The sequence below is a fragment of the Centrocercus urophasianus genome, unplaced genomic scaffold (genome assembly GCF_019232065.1).
Source record: "Centrocercus urophasianus isolate 14NV4802_14NV808 unplaced genomic scaffold, USGS_Curo_1.0 seq_11, whole genome shotgun sequence".
Taxonomy (NCBI): Eukaryota; Metazoa; Chordata; class Aves; order Galliformes; family Phasianidae; genus Centrocercus; species Centrocercus urophasianus.
The window spans coordinates 16,210,312-16,227,762 of NW_024884253.1; the positions used below are offsets into that span (position 1 = coordinate 16,210,312).

General features: G+C 38.6%; 1 protein-coding gene across 1 annotated transcript; it reads right to left on the minus strand.

Annotated features, from left to right (window-relative positions):
• Nucleotides 1–4,820: 4,820 nt before the first annotated feature.
• Nucleotides 4,821–16,556, minus strand: TRHR (thyrotropin releasing hormone receptor). Its single transcript, XM_042809033.1, has 2 exons — nucleotides 15,762–16,556; nucleotides 4,821–5,228 (listed from the first exon to the last, which is right to left on the minus strand). The coding sequence occupies exons 1-2, from the start codon at nucleotides 16,554–16,556 to the stop codon at nucleotides 4,821–4,823; spliced, it is 1,203 nt and encodes a 400-aa protein (XP_042664967.1).
• Between the last annotated feature and the right edge of the window lie 895 nt (nucleotides 16,557–17,451).

A 17,451-nucleotide genomic window follows, 5' to 3' on the forward strand; every position in this document is an offset into this window, starting at 1 on the left:
ATCTTTCTGATTATCCTTTGGGAGATTTACACAGATGTTATAAAACACCAAGGTTTCCCATTTGAACCCATTGTGTAGTCAGTGCAATCCACCTGCTCCACATAGCATCAATAGCATGATGTGTAGAGGGAACTTTTCCTTTAAACAACTTAGCACTGTTAGTCGAAGTGCTAAAACAAGCTGCACTTCAGTACCAATTCAAAGTTTCTGAAGCAGCCCAAATCCCTTCGTATGATGCTAATACCTCTTTCTTCAGTTGGAATATAGCATTCTTTGGATCCCCTGTATCCTCAGTTCCAAAATCCTAGAGATCTACTTTGGATCTCACCTGATGTTCTTTGCCAGAGACTCTAGTGGTGCCCTTTTCCCCAGCTGCAGTGGAAAGCATGTTTTTTACATCTTGTCTTGTTCGAACTGGTCCCAGAGCAACAGCACAGATTACCTCCTGTTTAATTTGTTCAAAGGCTTGCTGTTGCTCAGGGCTTCACAAGAAATCATTCTTTTGCATTACCTAATGGAAAGATCTTACAACAAGAGTATAATCTGGGATATGCGTTCTCCAGAAACCCATAGCACCAAGGAAACATTGGGTTTCCTTTGTTCTCTTTGATGGAGGTACAGCAGTGGATTTCTGACTGTGCTACTTGCTGCACACCTGGAATTGGAAATCACGTGGGAAGTACTGGAGACTTCTGGGAATTGCAGTCTGTCTCTTCTTAGTATATCTTCTTCTCAGCCATAACCAATGTAGGTATAGTGGAGACTTCCAGGAGCCGGGATCCAGGAAGTGCAGCTCCCTGGCACTGTGCTCCAGTACTAACAGCTGGCTGCATGATGTCGTGGTATGGAATACCAGTCGAACCAGGGCAAAAGTGAACTAAAACTATGTTCTCATGTGCTTGTTAAAAATCAAGTTGCAATATAATAATCTTGCTTGGTATTTTATTACAATAACAACAACAACAAAAATCCACTACGAATTAATCTCCATATCTGCATGCATCAAATAATTACAAAATGCTTATTTTGAACAAAAATTGTTCTTCCTGCTTTGGAGGACTATATTTATCAGCAGTACACTTCACAGACTCTGCACAGAACAATTTCACGATCACATTAGTAATAATTTTATAAGCCGCACATAGTAACGGAATGATTTCAGAGTTACTCTGGGTAGATGAAAAAAAAAATCCTTCAGGATCAACAGATCTTCCATGGTTTCCATACAAATTTTCACAATTCAGTACAACAGTGATGGGATTCTGGTGTCTGAGTCAGAAAGGCTGAAACTCACTACTACTTAGTGTACCACTGCAGCTGAATAACAATGAAGTATCACAAGAAAACAACCCTGTACTGAAAACAACAAAATATCAAATAAAACTCCATCTCAAAAAGCGAAAACTAAGTACTGCAAGATCATTTTGAAATTTCACTGCAGTTTGTAACAGAACAGTTACATACAACAGAATTCATACTCAGTAATATTCAGTAATTGAAAGATAAATAAGTATCTGCAGCACTGTTGAAAGAACAATTTAGCTTTGCACACTCTTGAAATAATAAGCTTCTTTTTTTTTTTCCATGGTGACAACTCTCAAATCTGTTTTTGGTTTGTTCTTTACAACGGCTTTTTAAAAACAATTTAGGAAGGTTTTTCTACTTGCAAAAGCTGAGTGGTTGATCCTGTGTAGTACTAGAGCTAGTCAGCAGCTTCTAAAGAAGCATCAGGCTCTTAGCTGTATTGGCAATACTTCTGTGAAATGAAGTTGGTGAGAACTTTATCAGCTGATTTGCGCCATTCATTTCCACAGCAGTATCATAAATCCCTCCATAATGTTATTGGAGCTGCTTTAATATATACCCTAAACTCTTTCCGCCAGGAGGCTGTGCACTAATTTCAACTACCGCGTTTTAAATGTATCAAACCTTTCTCATCTGCACGTTACCAGCACTGAAGCTGGTAACATCTCACTGTTTCACAGTAGCTCCAAAATAAAATGCTAGAGCAGTTTTCTTATGTCAGTTATTGAGTGAAGTTCCAAATAACAGTGCAGTAAGAACATCATCTCTTATATCAAAGCTGTGAAATGAGGATACACACATGGATTTCAATATTGCTCTATTTCAGACAATTCTTTCAAGCTAAAATGTTACAGAGGAACCTAAATAATAATATTACTTCAGTCTGTAGTTGACATCTAATCACATCTAGCAAAAAAGTTTGCTATACTATTACTAATAAACAAAAACACGAATTTTTAAATGCAGTCTCACATATCTGATGTACAGTGTAGATACAAGAAAAATGGCTGGTTGCTGTTATATACAGAAGAGCAAACATAGTGTTAGATCTAAAGTCACACCAGCAAGATCTCTATCAAAGTTTCATAGTTCAGCTGTATGGGTAAGTGTAAAATTGGAATGTATTTTAGAATAACATCCTTAAATTCACAATAAATTATGAATTAAAACTGCACCTGAACTTACATCTGCAATTCATCTTTATGCACACAATTTTGTATGCATAGTTATTTATTTTTGTACAGCCTGATATTATTCACTTTTTTGCTACTGCAAGTGAAGGTGCAAACGAAATTGCATACATGAATTCTAGACTTGTGTTGAAATCTTACTCAGAATATGGCCTTGAAAAAGAAGTACAGGCTGAGAAAGCAGAGATACTTTTGGAGCAAGAATGCAGATGAAGGATATAATTTAATTCTGGTATTGTCAACCTGTAAGAGTTCCAGTTCAACCTGATCTACTCTGAAAGTGGTCACGACAAATATGTAACTTTGAGTTACACAACTTCTTGGCTGACTTGCCTCTCTTGTACCCCTCCACTGATGCTACTGAGGTTTCTTTTAGCCCATGCTGGATAGATTTTGAGTAGAACAATTTTTTTTTCACAGCTTCTTAAATATTGTGCACAAAAGCTGTGTGAGTTCATAGCAAACAGTAACACACAGGCATTTTCTTGAGTCTGTGTTCTCATAATAGCACAAACACGAACAGGTCTGGAGCAATGAGAAGAGTATGCAGGTAGCTAAGATCGCAACTGGGAAGCGATGGTGGCTTCTCACAGGGAACTGGGATAAGCCATGGAGATCAGCACCCTCTGCTGGTGGGATCAACTGCAGACCGAGCCCAGAAGGTGAGCACAGCATAGAAGCTCATTGCCTGTAATATCAGCTTCTGTTTCTGGATCCAGATAATAAAAAACAGTGCAAAAGGTGATAATGTAGAGGAAACATTACAATGAACTTGGAGCATTGAGAAAAAGTAGCAATACTTTCATTGTGTTTTCTCTTGGATACTGTCTGAAAAGAAAAATGAAAAAAAAACCTGCCTTCTTTACTGTGTTTTCTTCTTTTCCTTAGACATTATCAAAGCTATAAAACCCTACCAGCAGCCTCAGAGACAACTACTGAAGTAGGCCAAAATTAACTAGTAAAATCTTGCCGAATAGCGTTCAATATATATTAAGTTCAGACAAGATTTATTTCAAGTGGTCCATCCCTAATCTAGCTTGCTGAAGAAAGAAGAATTCTGAAAGCTTCCTACTTTAATATGTTTATTCCCTGCTGTGAATTGATTGAAAAGCCTTCCTATTTCATGCTGTTCAAGGTAGAAGAAAAAAATAAAGATTTCATACTCTTTGCCATCAGATTTTTTTTTTTTTTTTAAGCTATGACACCTACAATTAGATCTGCATTTCTGAGGGAGGTTGGAGTCAATGGAGGACAGTTACTGTCGTAAGTAGTGGTTATGGCTGTTCTCAGAGATGTGGTGAGAGTCCTTCCATTACACACAGCAGCATGGAGGAGGGCAATTCTCTCAGTTTCACTGTCTGTCTCTTTGAAGAGCAGCCTTGCTGTTTTGGAGATCACAATACAAGCTGAAGTACTTGCATATTCCACTGAAGTCCATTCACCTCTTAAAGTTTTGTTTAGTGTTTCATTCAACTGCATCCAGCACTGTACTGTTTTGACTTCCCAAGAAACTGTGTTTTCTTGCATGATACTGACAGGTATGTATAGATATGTGGTAAATCCTGCTATTTGGTGAGCAGAAATGCCTTTGTATGTCATACAGGTTGGTGCAAAGAGATCATCTGAAGGATTTGTATGACTGCATACTCAGAACATGGTGTGTCTCAGGCCTGAAAATTAGAGAGACGAAACAAGCTGAGAAAAAAATATCTGCCATCTTCATTACATCTGCAAACAAATTAAAAAGTCACCCAGTGAATTATCTACATTGTAAGATCTTATGTATATGGACTTACGAACAGCTAAGCACTGTTGCATAAAAAAAGTATCTTGAAAACAGCAACGTGCATTATCGTATGAAGAGAGCTGGGTTAGAGAGATGTGCATCTAGCTGGGAGATAGGCATGCCTTTGCAGGAGTGGAGTGCTGCTGTGAGGGAAGTCTGTGTCTTTTCCTTGTGCCATCTGCATGGTGCAACCAGGTTAGTTAACTCCGAGCTGGAGCCAAAAGGTGGCACACAAGAAAATATCCCACTGCACCACTGCCCTCTGCTTGTCAGGGAGTAAGGCTTAGCCTATGTATTTCTCCTCACTGTTCAGTATGCACCATGTTCTCCTGGTCACGGCACGCCTAGCACAAGGAACTTTGAGACCATCAGTTTCCAGATCCGGTCAGATAAAGTAATGACATTGTCCTGTTTGGTGGCATGCCAGTCATCTGCACCAGCCTTTCCCTGCCCCTCACTGCTCTGCCCCACCTGAAAGCTATCCCAGTACCACCCAGTGCACATCATCATGCTCTTTTATAAGGAATACACACCAAATACTAAAAGGCATTAACTGTTACCTCAGATGACAAACATGTGTCACCAATGGATGTTTTTGCAGAGGACAGATAGGTATTGGTGACAGTAATATCTTCTAGTTCACTGCTGAAGTGATCAGACTCTTTGATGACGTTGTAATTTAGAACCACACTGTAATTGGCAGGTTTCTTGTCCCGTTTCAGATGGCAGTTGCAGAGTTTCCTGAAAGCTGCTCTGAATTTCTGAGACATGAGATTATAAATTACAGGATTGATGGCACTATTTAAATAAATACAGATTCTGCAAAACAGCAGGAACCAGTTTTCTTGGAAGGGACTGGAGAGAAAGGAATTGACAACCACCAGTGTTCGATAAGGCATCCACAGAAATGCAAAGAGGACTACCACCACAGCCAACATCTTGGTAACCTGGGGGAACACAGACAGACACGAGGTGAGCAGATTAATACAGCTTGGAAGGAACAGATATCTTCCCAAATCTCTAGGGCCAAAGCAAAACTACTGACAGGTTTTTCAGCTGTAAATTTCAGAACTGTGTTTGATTCAGAAAGTTCTACTGTAGTAAGAAAAACAAATAGAAACAGCACTTGGTTTCAAATTCCTCCCAGTTTTTGTTAAATAACTGTAGATTTTGCAGCTCCTCAAGCTGGAAGATCTCCTTTGGACTACACAATCTGTAAACTAATTCAAGTTGAAGCCTATTTTCATGATCTGCTTTAAGAAGTACCTTGTGGGGTTTCAAAAGCCAAAAATATTTTTTAAAGGAACTAGATTCATTCTTAACCCTAAAATCCTAATATTTAATTAGATCTTCATTATTTGTTTTTTATTCTGAAATGTCAGTTGTCATCTACAAGCAGAGGAATATAAGGGATTATTTTAAGACTTGATTATTAAAAGAGCTTTCATCTATTGTGTAAAGCAAAAAAACAGCCCTTGAGAATACCCAGGATATCTGAAATGAACAAGAAATAATTGAAAAGTTATAAAAAAAAAAAAACAACCTGTAAGAGGGCTGTTCTCTTAAATTATAATTTACGTTCATTGTAAAAATATACTATATATACATACAGTAATTGAAGTCCTAATATATTATAACATATATTGTATATTTTAAACTCTAGTCTCTACACTAAAGAAAGCTTGAAAAGTATTAAAACAAGGTAGAAAATACAGTGAAATGTGACTACATGGGAAATACCAGAAGATAATACAGTGAGGTGCTGTCATACACATCAGGGGATGACTTCCTTAACTGTGTGTGCATGAACTGAAAAGCAGCGGACAGATTCTGGTGAGCTATACCTGCTACTTTTGTGTTTTGTGTTTTCCTTTACTATTTGCCTTTCTTCTTGACATAAAGCAGTTGCTGCCTATTGACAGAATATTTTAAAGAATGACTTTTTACCTTTGCTTCAGTCATGTTATACTTTATTCCTTCTAATCTGGGTTCTTGAGGATATACATAATGAAGCAGCTACTGTTGCCACAGAAAACATTATCTGGCTGTATGGGTTATAATTCACTGCTTGCAGATCTGATAGATGTAGATTAATAAGAGATGAGTTTCAGCTGATGCCTCTAAGACAGATAATTCCACTAAAATTACTCACACAGCGGTGCTTTGAAGTTAGAGCGTATCGTTTGTTTTTTGATCAGATGTATGATCTCTTGAAATGCACTAATACAAAGGCTATAGTTTGATACTATAATTCTTGGCCCTTCTCCCCCACTTTTTATTTCTTTACAGTTCTGTTCAGTAGGAGCCAAAAACCAGACTGAGGAATATTATCTCCCTATTTTCTCACTTGACTGATACATCTCCTTGCAACTTCTAGACCACCTTTCTTGACTGCTGTGCACAAATCATCACTGTAACAGAGCAAACCAAAATAAGAATATCTCGAGTAGCTAAAAAGTTTTTTTTTTTTTTTATCTCTGAGTCAAATCTGAAAGAAGCCCTGCAGACTGCAAGGAGCACTGTGATTCAGTGCTGGCCTGCTCTGGCTCACAAAGACTGGGGATTCCTCATCTGTCCTTCCTTTCATCCCTCCTGTTGGACCCCAGTATGCAGTTCTAAACTGCGGAAGTCCATTCAACTGAGAACAATCATTTATATGGAAAATAATCCACATTTAAAGGAAAATATTATGCCTTTGTAGGGCTTAAATTAACAATGGAACTAACTAACAGATGTATGGCAATTGCTCAGGCATTCAGAGGGAGAGTAAGTAATAGTCCACATCGGCATTGGAGTACTTTGCTACCAGAAGCTCAGGAGGGGAATTCGTAATCATAGCTCCTGATCAGTGACAATTTAAGTTTCTTCTGATTATGTCTTTAAGGAACAGAAAATCACTTTCAATGATGTAGCTGTCACTGTGAATCCTAGGTTGTATTAGAAGTAAATTCATCATCCTTACTGTTAGAAAATGGAAATACATTAATTCATGATGTTTTAAGTCACATAATTGATATGGCACAGCAATGAAAAAATGGCTATTATACCTCAAGCCAAGTTCTATATGCCACAAAGACATACACATATGTACTGCACAAACTGTTGGCTAAATTTATGTGAACTCGTGCCTATAATGTGCATTTTTTATTGTATCTAACATCACTAGCTTATACTGTTGTCATGTTCAGCTTATCGAGGCTGTGATTTTATAAAATATTAGGACAGGCTCTTAGCACCAGATAAAATATATCATGGAGACAGCAGAAAGTACTCTGAGCTGAGATCAATTCAGTCTGCAGATTTGAATGAATCACAGAATGTTCCAAGTTGGAAGAGACACAGAAGGATCATCAAATTCAACTCCTGGCCCAAAACAGGACCACCCACAATTCAAACCCTACATCTGAAAGTGCTGTCCAAACACTTCTTGAAATCCCACTGTCCTGGGGAGCTAGTTCCCATGCTAGACCACCCTAACCCATTCTCTGCCATGGATTCTAGAGCAAATGCAAGAAGCAGGAACATCTTATTCCTTCAGCTGATGCAAGCCAACAAGAATTTGCCACAATTCTAAAGTGGCTGCAGCATGTCCTTCTTGGAGGCAGAGAGTTTTCTTGTCCATTCACTTCAGACCATAACTGCTGTGCAGATGATAGCAGCTCCTCTGCTTTGGACTGATTAGTTTGTCCCCATTGTGACAGGAGGTCTTGTCACCCCTCTGCACTCCCAGGGCTTCTGAGCTAAAGCTGCTGCTATTGTGGGCTTTACTTTTCCCCCCATTTTTGTCATTACAGATGAGCCCAGTATCTACACATGACTTAAGTCAAAGCTGCTTTCTTCTCCACATCAAAAATCTCCACCGGCATGGATGGGTATATGCAGGAATGGGGGAAAGTTTGGCCCATTGTACGTAGCTGTCACAACCATTTTGAAATCACTTCATATGAAATTTAAGTGAACATTATTATTGTCAACACTGTGCACAGCACAGGGGTTGGAACTACATGATCTATAAGGTCCCTTCCAACCCAAGCCAGTCAATGATTCTATGGTTCTGTGATTATTTTTGGAGGGGCTAATTATTTTGTATCAGTGAAGTGGGACATAAACATCAAGGGGACAACCTTTTAAAGGACCTTCATTTTAGTACCTATTCTATCTAACCATGCATGAAAGTTCTCTGAAAACAGAAGCATGACCATAGGAACACTCTAGAGGGTACTGGTATGTCCACTAATTACTCAGATGGAGGCAAGCACACTGATTGCTCTTTTCTTGTGGGTATGCACAGCCTCTTCTATGTTCAGAGTACAAATTATTCTTAGTTAAATAAATTGAAAACATGACTAGAAGTGTTTGAGAAAATCCATTGTAATTCAAATTTCAAGTGTACTTTGAATGTAAAGTGCTTGAGACTGAACATGCTTCTGGCTGCATGCAATCCCTCTTCATGTCCTATGTTTTTGTTTCTGATGCTGTGAAAAACATTTTAAATGTGGGTGGGGTTTTTTTTGTTTGTTTGTTTGTTTTTGTTTTCTGAGCAGATTCTCAGTATTTTAATTCTGAATTGGTTTCCTACCTTTCCTTTTTTGCTCCAAACCCTCATAATTCTAAGGAAGTGATTTTACAAGACATTTTCATTACCACAGTATTAGTAGTTGCTTGTTTCTCCTTTGATCGTTAGTCTCTCTTTCACTTACAAGTAAAAGTCAATGTCATACTTGCTCAGTTACTGTGCCATAGACTCACTGGTGTTTTACAAGCATGTAATAGTATCTCCTTTTGCTGTGCTTGGTTGTGTTTGATATCATTTTTTTCATGCTTGCTGGTGTTCATTGCAAAGCAGAGAGTGTACATGCTATCGCCCAAAATATTGAAAGTTGTACAATGAGGAAGAGGATTAAATAAATAAATTGATATATGGTATTGATATAATACTGCAAATGGCAATAAGTGATGTGATTGAGGATTTCATATGAGCTATACAGAACAGTATTTTCCATTGCTAGTTGGAATTCATGCTTGCTCTGCTATGAGTGAATAGAGAAGTTTTTATAGAGGGCAGTTGTTCATGTACTGCATCGTCATAGAAAAGTCTCACTGGAGGGTAACCTGCTTTTTAAAACAATCCTAGAGGGCCCTTAGATAATTTGATTGGACTCAACAGCTAACTGAGAGATATGCATAACGTTCCATTCCAAGTGTAAATAAACATGTTCACTATGTAAGGCTATGTCACTTTTTCACAGTTCCCTTCATATCTAGGAATTCCTTTGGGGAAATTATGAAATCTACTTGCAAGTAAGCAATTCAACATTTATGTTATGCACAGACAAGGAAGACACTAACAGTTTAGAAATGTTGACACATTCTCATCCCTGAGCTAGTAGTAAAAAAAAGAAAAAAACAACAAAAACTATGAAGTAAAGATGCATGTATAGATTTGTTGGCTGGTGTTACTTGTTAGTGAACCTCTATTTACTTAAGAAATTTGCTCTGATGTACTTTGAATAACTTATTTTCTGTTTGTAACATGAAAATGTTTCTTCCGATCTTTTTAATAAACACCTTGAGAATGGAATGCCTAAAATGGACAGTATCAATGAAACTGGAGTTGACCTTCAGCTTTTACTGCCACATTCTGACTTCATTGTCCCATACAGAAACATAAAATAAGTTGCTAAACTTTCCAATGTTCAAGTAACAACCATTACCATTTTCAGTCTGGAGAAGAGGAGGCTGAGGGGAGACCTTATTGCTCTCTTTCAATATCTGAAAGGTGCTTACAGCGAGAGCGGGGTTGGTCTCTTCTCACCAGTGACAGGTAACAGAACACAGGGAAATGGCCTCAAGCTGTGTCAGGGGAGTTTGGATATCAGGAAAACTTCTTTACATAAAGGGTTGTCAAGCACTGAAATAGGCTCTCCAGGGAGGTGGTTGAGTCACCATTCCGGGATGCGTTCAAAAACCATTTGGATGTGGTGCTCAGGAACATGACTTAGCGGAGGGTTGTTAGAGTTTGGGTAGTGTGGTTAGGCTGTGGTTGGACTCAATCTTTAACGTCTTTTCCAACCTGAGCAGTTGTATGATTGTATGATTGTATGATTCTATTTCTGCAAGCAAAGGACACTTAATGTTACTGGAATTGGAACTGGTGGTGAAAAAATAAAGAAAAATAAGTGTCTATTTTGATATTGACAACTATGTGCAGCATAATTGTTTTTAAACTAATAAACTGAAAAAATGGATTGGCCTTTTTTTTTTTTTTTTTTTTTTTTTTTTGCTCTTCTGTAGCACTCATAATTAATTAGAACTGTATTTTTAACCCTACTTGCAAGTAAAATGTCTCTCAGTCGCTTACTTGCAAGTAAAATGTCTCTCAGTCGCTCATCTGTCTGCTGTAATCTGCATCCAGCATTTACAGGTAAACTTTCAGTCTTGCTGATATTTTGATGTATTTCCAGAAGGTGGACTTAAGAATACCCTCAAATATTCACCTTGGGAAAGGTGCTTTCAGTTGTTAAGTTTGCTGTAAGCATTCAGTTCCTACATCACCTGGATTCCATGTTGTGTGTGCATGTTATAATGCAAATATATTTGTTTCACCTGCCCTTTGGAGTAAATTAAGTAAGTAGGGCTTCTTTATATGTTGGTGCAAAGGAAAAAGAAGGCTGTATTTAAAGACTGAAGAATTATTACCTTAAATTTCAGATGTGTAAATCTAAGTTGTAATATGCGTATGAATATAAATATAAGTTGAAAATGAACTTCATGATGGGGCGATGAACTGACTTTACTGAATCTTTCTTGCCTAGAATTTTCAGTAAAGACCAATGGTACAGGCAGGTGTTTTTTTCCCCAAGCTGAGTTTAGGCACATATACATTGCTATTTATGTGCTGTAAGTGCCAGTAACTGCAGTAAATAAGGTTCCTCAATTGCTGTTCATTTTGACAAGGATACAGTCTGGGAATGAGTTTTCTGGAAGATTTAACGGTATGGATGGTTTTTAAGTACCAATAGCAGGCTGTTTTGGACTAACAAAGATATAGATTCATAGACTAAAGCCTGAAAAATCAAAGATTTAATTATTGCAGTTGCCTCTGTAATTGCAATTAAGAAACTAAAATCCACTGGCTGTATAATGGGGTAACAAGCCAAAGGTCTTTAGCCTTTCACAGCATTGATAATGGTACTACTCTAAATACATCTATGGAGCAAAACACACAGACTAGGAAATGTTGAACATGATATTAAATGTATCATGTGACTAAAAGGAGGGTGTTTTGACCTACATCTTGATTGGTTGCTTATTGTAAGAATTAACTAACTAATTAAAAATACCTGAATACTGCAGTAAGTGAAAAAAGATTGAGTAAAATCACACATATAATGGATTTATCAAAGGCTAAGAGAATCCTGTAGAAATCTCTTATGAAATACATGCCTAGCAGAAAGCAAAAGTAGGAATGCTTCCTTCTTAGACAGATTTGTTGTCTGTTGTAGTGAAAAAAATTATCATATGATTCTATGATTCTATGAAATCTCAAACATTTTTTTCTCTGGGCTCTTGAGAAGTGCCTCTCTCTATCAGCTGTGGCATGCTGTTAGAGACCGTGAAACATCTTAAAGAATAATGCCACTAAAATATTGGCTGTGTTGAAATCAGTGACAAATCACTGATGAAAAGAACTGGGATGTCATACTGCCACTCGCTTATAAAATGACTTGAAATATACATCTTCAATCTCTTTGTGTGCATAAATGCAGTTTTTACCTTAGTCCTACAGCAATAAATACAGTTTACAAGTTCTTCAGGAGGACGAGGCTTCCTCAAATGTTCAAATTAAGCGTTTAATTGGAAAACCCAAATTCACAGTCTGTATTTTCTGGTGAGTGAGTAGAAATTAATTCACTTCTTAGGACTTGTGATCATCTATCCAAATGATCATACAGTTCTTAAATATATCTTAGCATTGAATTTGCATTGAAGTTCTTTCTTCAGCTCTCAGTGAAGTAAATGGGACTTTGAACAGCCTTGCCTTAAGAGATACCCCTTGTCAAGAAATCATATTCTAATCATATTGATCATTCCTCTATTAAGCTTCGAAGTTTCAGCTACTTTGAACTCAGTTTAACTGAAGAGTGCTGCAAAATGTGCTTCGTCATTGTCCCTCTTGTTCAACTTGGGAAAATATGTACAGAAAAACTATTTCATTCTGTTTTCTCTGGTTCAGATTTTGCAAATTTCTCAGCAAAAACTATATCCTATAAAGTTTATCAAAGAGGTGGCCAAAGAGGTCTCACTTTACTGTTAGTTGCCTTTTCATTTTCTCTTAATCTTCTGTTGCAGAGAACAATTTGTCACTGTTTATGATCGAAACCCTCTGTAGGCCTTCAAAAAATTTCACATAGAAGTCATATTTTCAACTCTCTATGATCTTCAGCCTAGCAAGGTTATTTCCTTTGCAGTGAACAGGTGAAACTCCACTCAGCACAATCATCAAAAGCTCTATCAGATCTAATAGGAGTTTAGGATGCTTCTTTAACTAGCAAACTAAGCACATGCTTGAGAGTTTACCTGCGGTAAACTCTGTGTTGAAACAAGCTTAATACTGGTTAATGCTCTGTAGCCATGAGCCTTTCCTCTCTGAAAACTGAACTTATCAATGTTGGCCTTCTTCTGGAAGAGATCTTCCCTCAAGAGACAGTCTGGAGTTACCTACTGACTTATACTATCTGATCAAAGGCTCTGCAGTCGTAATAAAGGATTCATTGCTTTCTAGAAGAAGTATTTAGCTTCTGACAAAGAAGAGGTAGAATGAACTGGCTTCTATTTCTTCTGGTAAACAGAAAGCCCGATGGAAAACACAAATTAGAAATGGACTCCAACATAAAAAGCAGTGCCTAAGTTACTCTTCACATTTTAAAAAGTCAGCTTCTAACTCTGGGTTACATTTCTTACCAGTAACCTAACTGATATATTATTATTTTTGAGGAATACAATTTAAATTACACAGCCATAGGACTCACAGTAAAAAAAAAAAGTATTGTGGATATATTGAAACTTAACATTAATTCTTGGAAGCTGACATAGAAATACAAAGTTGACAGCATATGCTTTACAGTAACACACTAATATAGGTAAAAAATGCCTAAAAACAACACGATGATGGAATCTATTTCTGTTGTGAGTCAGAAACAGCTTCAGCTGCTTCTCTTCTGGTGAAACGTAGCTGCTGTGTGATGAAGTAGAGGATAGAGCTTGCATTTATGCAGGTAATTAGCAAGTTTTGGACACTTCAACAAAGGAACACTTTCAAAACACAGATGACATAGTGGGTAGAAAAAACTAAATAGTAAGACTTAATAGTTTGGGTCAAGCTAAATCCATATCAGTCAGGCAATCCAAGTCATACTAAGTGGGTGCTTTGATTCACATACTGACATGTTGGATTAATCATCAAAAAAGGCTCTGAAAAGCCTTGGCTTAAGCCTGCATGAAGGCTGAGTAAACCAAAGTAACCTGCAGTCTCACTGTCATATAAATATGAGCTCATAATTGGTTAATTAAGATAATCAATTGTAAGAATGGAATGGAAGTGCCCTAGGTGTCTTTGTATCTCAACCCATGCGGCTTTTTGCTCCTGTTCTTTCCATTTTGTCCCCTGATCCTTGCAGAGGAAGTGAGGGTGCAGCTGGGTGGAAGTTTGCTTCAGTCCGGAGCCAACCCCTCACAGGAATAACAGCTGATTTCATTTGTCAGAACGTACCTGGATAAATATAAGAGCTACAGCAGGGATAGAACTGTGTACCTCACTGTCAGTCATTTTCTCTGAAGATCATATCCTGGACATCACATGAAGATTTTAGATTTTGAGATTTTAGATTATCTGAATTTGAAATTCCTTTTTCCATTTTAAAGCACTAAATGCATTTGTGCAAATGTTAACTAAAAAAAAAAAACAAACACACTGCCCTTGCTTTGCTTCCTACGTTGCACTACAGAGAAAATGCTAACTTTACTCATAAAACAGTTAGTCTCATCCAACAGGTTGCTTGGGATTTTAGAAAATCTCTGCTGCCTTTATAAAACCAAAAGCACATCATGCTGTAATCCCAAATTTCTGTTTTCATTATAATTTGGCATCAGTTCTCTGCAATACTCAGTTCAAAAGACCTGTCTGTTTTTCAAGTGATGCTTAGCACAAGTTACCAAGCGTGCGTGCTGAGGTGATATTGAGAACTTGAAAGTAAATTATCTTCTACTAATTCATGGACAAAGTATAGTAAACTTAAAGACTTCTGGGCTGAATATTAACTATAACTGGAGATATAATTAAATATAACGTAGCCTACATGTTTCAGTGTGCATTCCAAGGCACAGCTCTCATGCTTTGTAAGTTCTTGGTGCTCTAGGAGGCAGCTCAGTTAACTTTTCAGATCTATATCCGTACTAAGGAGTACCACTCCTCTCATTGAACAGTAGCAATCTTCATAGCATAAAAACAACATAAAGTTCAGCTTATAACCTGAGGGTGCATTCAGCTTGTTTGAAAGGGTGTGCAGCTCAGCCTTGCTTCCAGCAGGACTGCATAGAGTAGAGGGGCAGAAGCATCCCACCTGGCAGAGCAGCTCTCTGCTCCAGATCCCAGCAGCGGGTGCTGACAGGCATGAACCAGGCATTCAGTGTGGAGCCACGCACCTCCATGCTCATCCACACTGCTGGATGCAGCTGAAGCCTGATCCTGAAAGCCAATCCATCAAGTGGTACACCAGAATTTGTCAGGACTGGACTAACTGTGCTGACAGCTGTGAGTGGGAGGTAGTGAAATTCATTGCAAATAGCCATAAATCATTCCACTAACTAAATTCATACATGCATGCATAATAATATATAAAGAAGCTGGTTAGACCTATGCCTCACTTCTGAGCCACCAGTATGAAAGAAAATATTTTCTGAGAGACAGAATATCATTTACCAGGCATTTTTATATACAGATGTGCTTATATAGACTGTTCATGGGGACATCAAAGAAAATAAGGAAAAATAAGAACTTGACTATATTTGCAGAGTGACACAGTGCCTTAGCGGGGACTAAACAACAAGTCTCCTAAACTCCCAGGCTAGTTTATTTTCCTTAGAGCTCAAAAATCGCTTTGTGCATTTGATTGGATTACTAATAGGCTGCAATATAAAGAAACTGTCATTTAAAGCATTTCATTCTTTACTGACACTTCCTAACTGCTTTTTGTTACAGTAGAAAGATTACCATTTATTTTCTAGTCCTAGAAGTAGGTGATAAGAAATAGGCAAGAAAGAATACATATTTATATATATGTATATATGTATCTATGAATTTCTGCTTGAAAACATATCAAAAGAGATAATATATTCTACCCCCTTCCATGTATTTAGACCAGTGATCTCTCAAACAAGTATTTAGATTTCAAAAAGCCACTGCAAACTGCTGTTCCTACCTGTCTTCTAGAAGCAATAGTGCTATTGAAACTCTTGTTAGTCATCTTGGAATTCACAGTCTTGTTTTGGTGAGCCACATCATTCTTCCATGTCTTAGAGTTTTCCTTAGGGTCCGAAGGGATGGGATTCAGGAACAGTATTCTAGCAATCAGTCCATAGAGGACAGTTGCCAATACCATTGGTAAAACATAAAATATTCCAAAGTCCATCATGTAGATAGGAGAGTAATAGCTCCTGGACACCTTGTAGCCACAAGACACAACAGTAGTGTCTTTGTAGACTGCTGTATTGAGATCTAGTAGGAAAAACCAGAGCATACAGTATATGGAGGTGAAAGACCAGACAAAAATAATGATCTTTTTAGCTCTTGAAAATGTGCATAGGAATTGAGCTTTGATTGGGTGGCAGATAGCTATATATCTCTCGATGGTGAAAGCAGTGATGGAAAAAGAAGAAGCATTGATCCCTAAGTATTGGAGATAAGTGATGCAGAGGCACCCCACGTAGCCATACACCCAGGATTTGTACAGACTTTCAGTGATATTGGGTAGTCCTGCAGCCACAAGCACCATGAGATCTGCCACAGCCAGACTCACCAGATAGCAGTTAGTGGGAGTTCTCATGTGTTTGGTTCTGAGGACTACCAAGACCACCATGATGTTGCCCACGATGCCCAGTCCACAGATGAGGAGGACCAAGAGGATGGTAACCACTTGGTATTCAGCTGTAATGATTTCCTGGCTTGACAGCAGCAGCCCAGTGTGGTTCTGCTCGTCGCCTGTGCCATTCTCCATCTTCACCAGCCTGCTGCTGCTCCTGCCTGGCGCTTGGTCTCAGCACATGTTCTCCATGGTCCCTGCAAAAGGAAGAGTGGAGCAGAGCGTGGATGAGCCACAGCCCCAGAGCACATTCTCCATATAGTCACAGTCCCATTCCTGTCCTGTTCTCCACTCACCTGAAAGCACTCGGACTTTCAGTCTTTGCAAATTCGATTACCAGACAGGCTAATCCTTCCAAGACTCCATGTACACAGGCTAAAAAACTTTTCTCATAACTGGTGTGAGGTATTCGTCAGGACACAGCACGTGGAGATTTCCACTCGGTAGTGGGGGAGGAGGCAGGGAAAGCAGGCAGCCCTGCTGCACTGCCAGCTGGCTGCAGCCCTGCACGGGACTGAGCGAATTCAGCCCTGGCCGCCTTCAGCATCTCCGCTTTCCAGGAGGAGCCACAACGAGCTGAGGGTGGAGACAGCAGCGGGAAGTAAAGGGAGAGAGATTTGTAAAGCTCCACAGGTTTGCTGCTTCCCGCTGCTTTCCCTCTGCTCTCAGATGGCTCACTGATCGATCACATTGATCTACCCTGGAATCAAAGGGGAAACTGACTGACAATAAAAATACACTGATTTCTAAAACTCTGGTTTTCCCTCTGTCCTTGTGGAAGTGCCGGTGTTTTACATTTCCCCCTGCTTTGCAGGAAACTGTAAGCATCCCTACAGAGCTGTCATAAATATCTCAGTTTTAGTAAGCAGCAAGAAAAACTAGTCCCTTCCCTTCTCCATTTTCCTTCCCTTCCCTTCCCTTCCCTTCCCTTCCCTTCCCTTCCCTTCCCTTCCCTTCCCTTCTCTTTTTTTCTTTCCTTCTTTCCATTTAGGGCAATTGTTTTTGCTTTAAGATGTGAAGAAAGGTATTA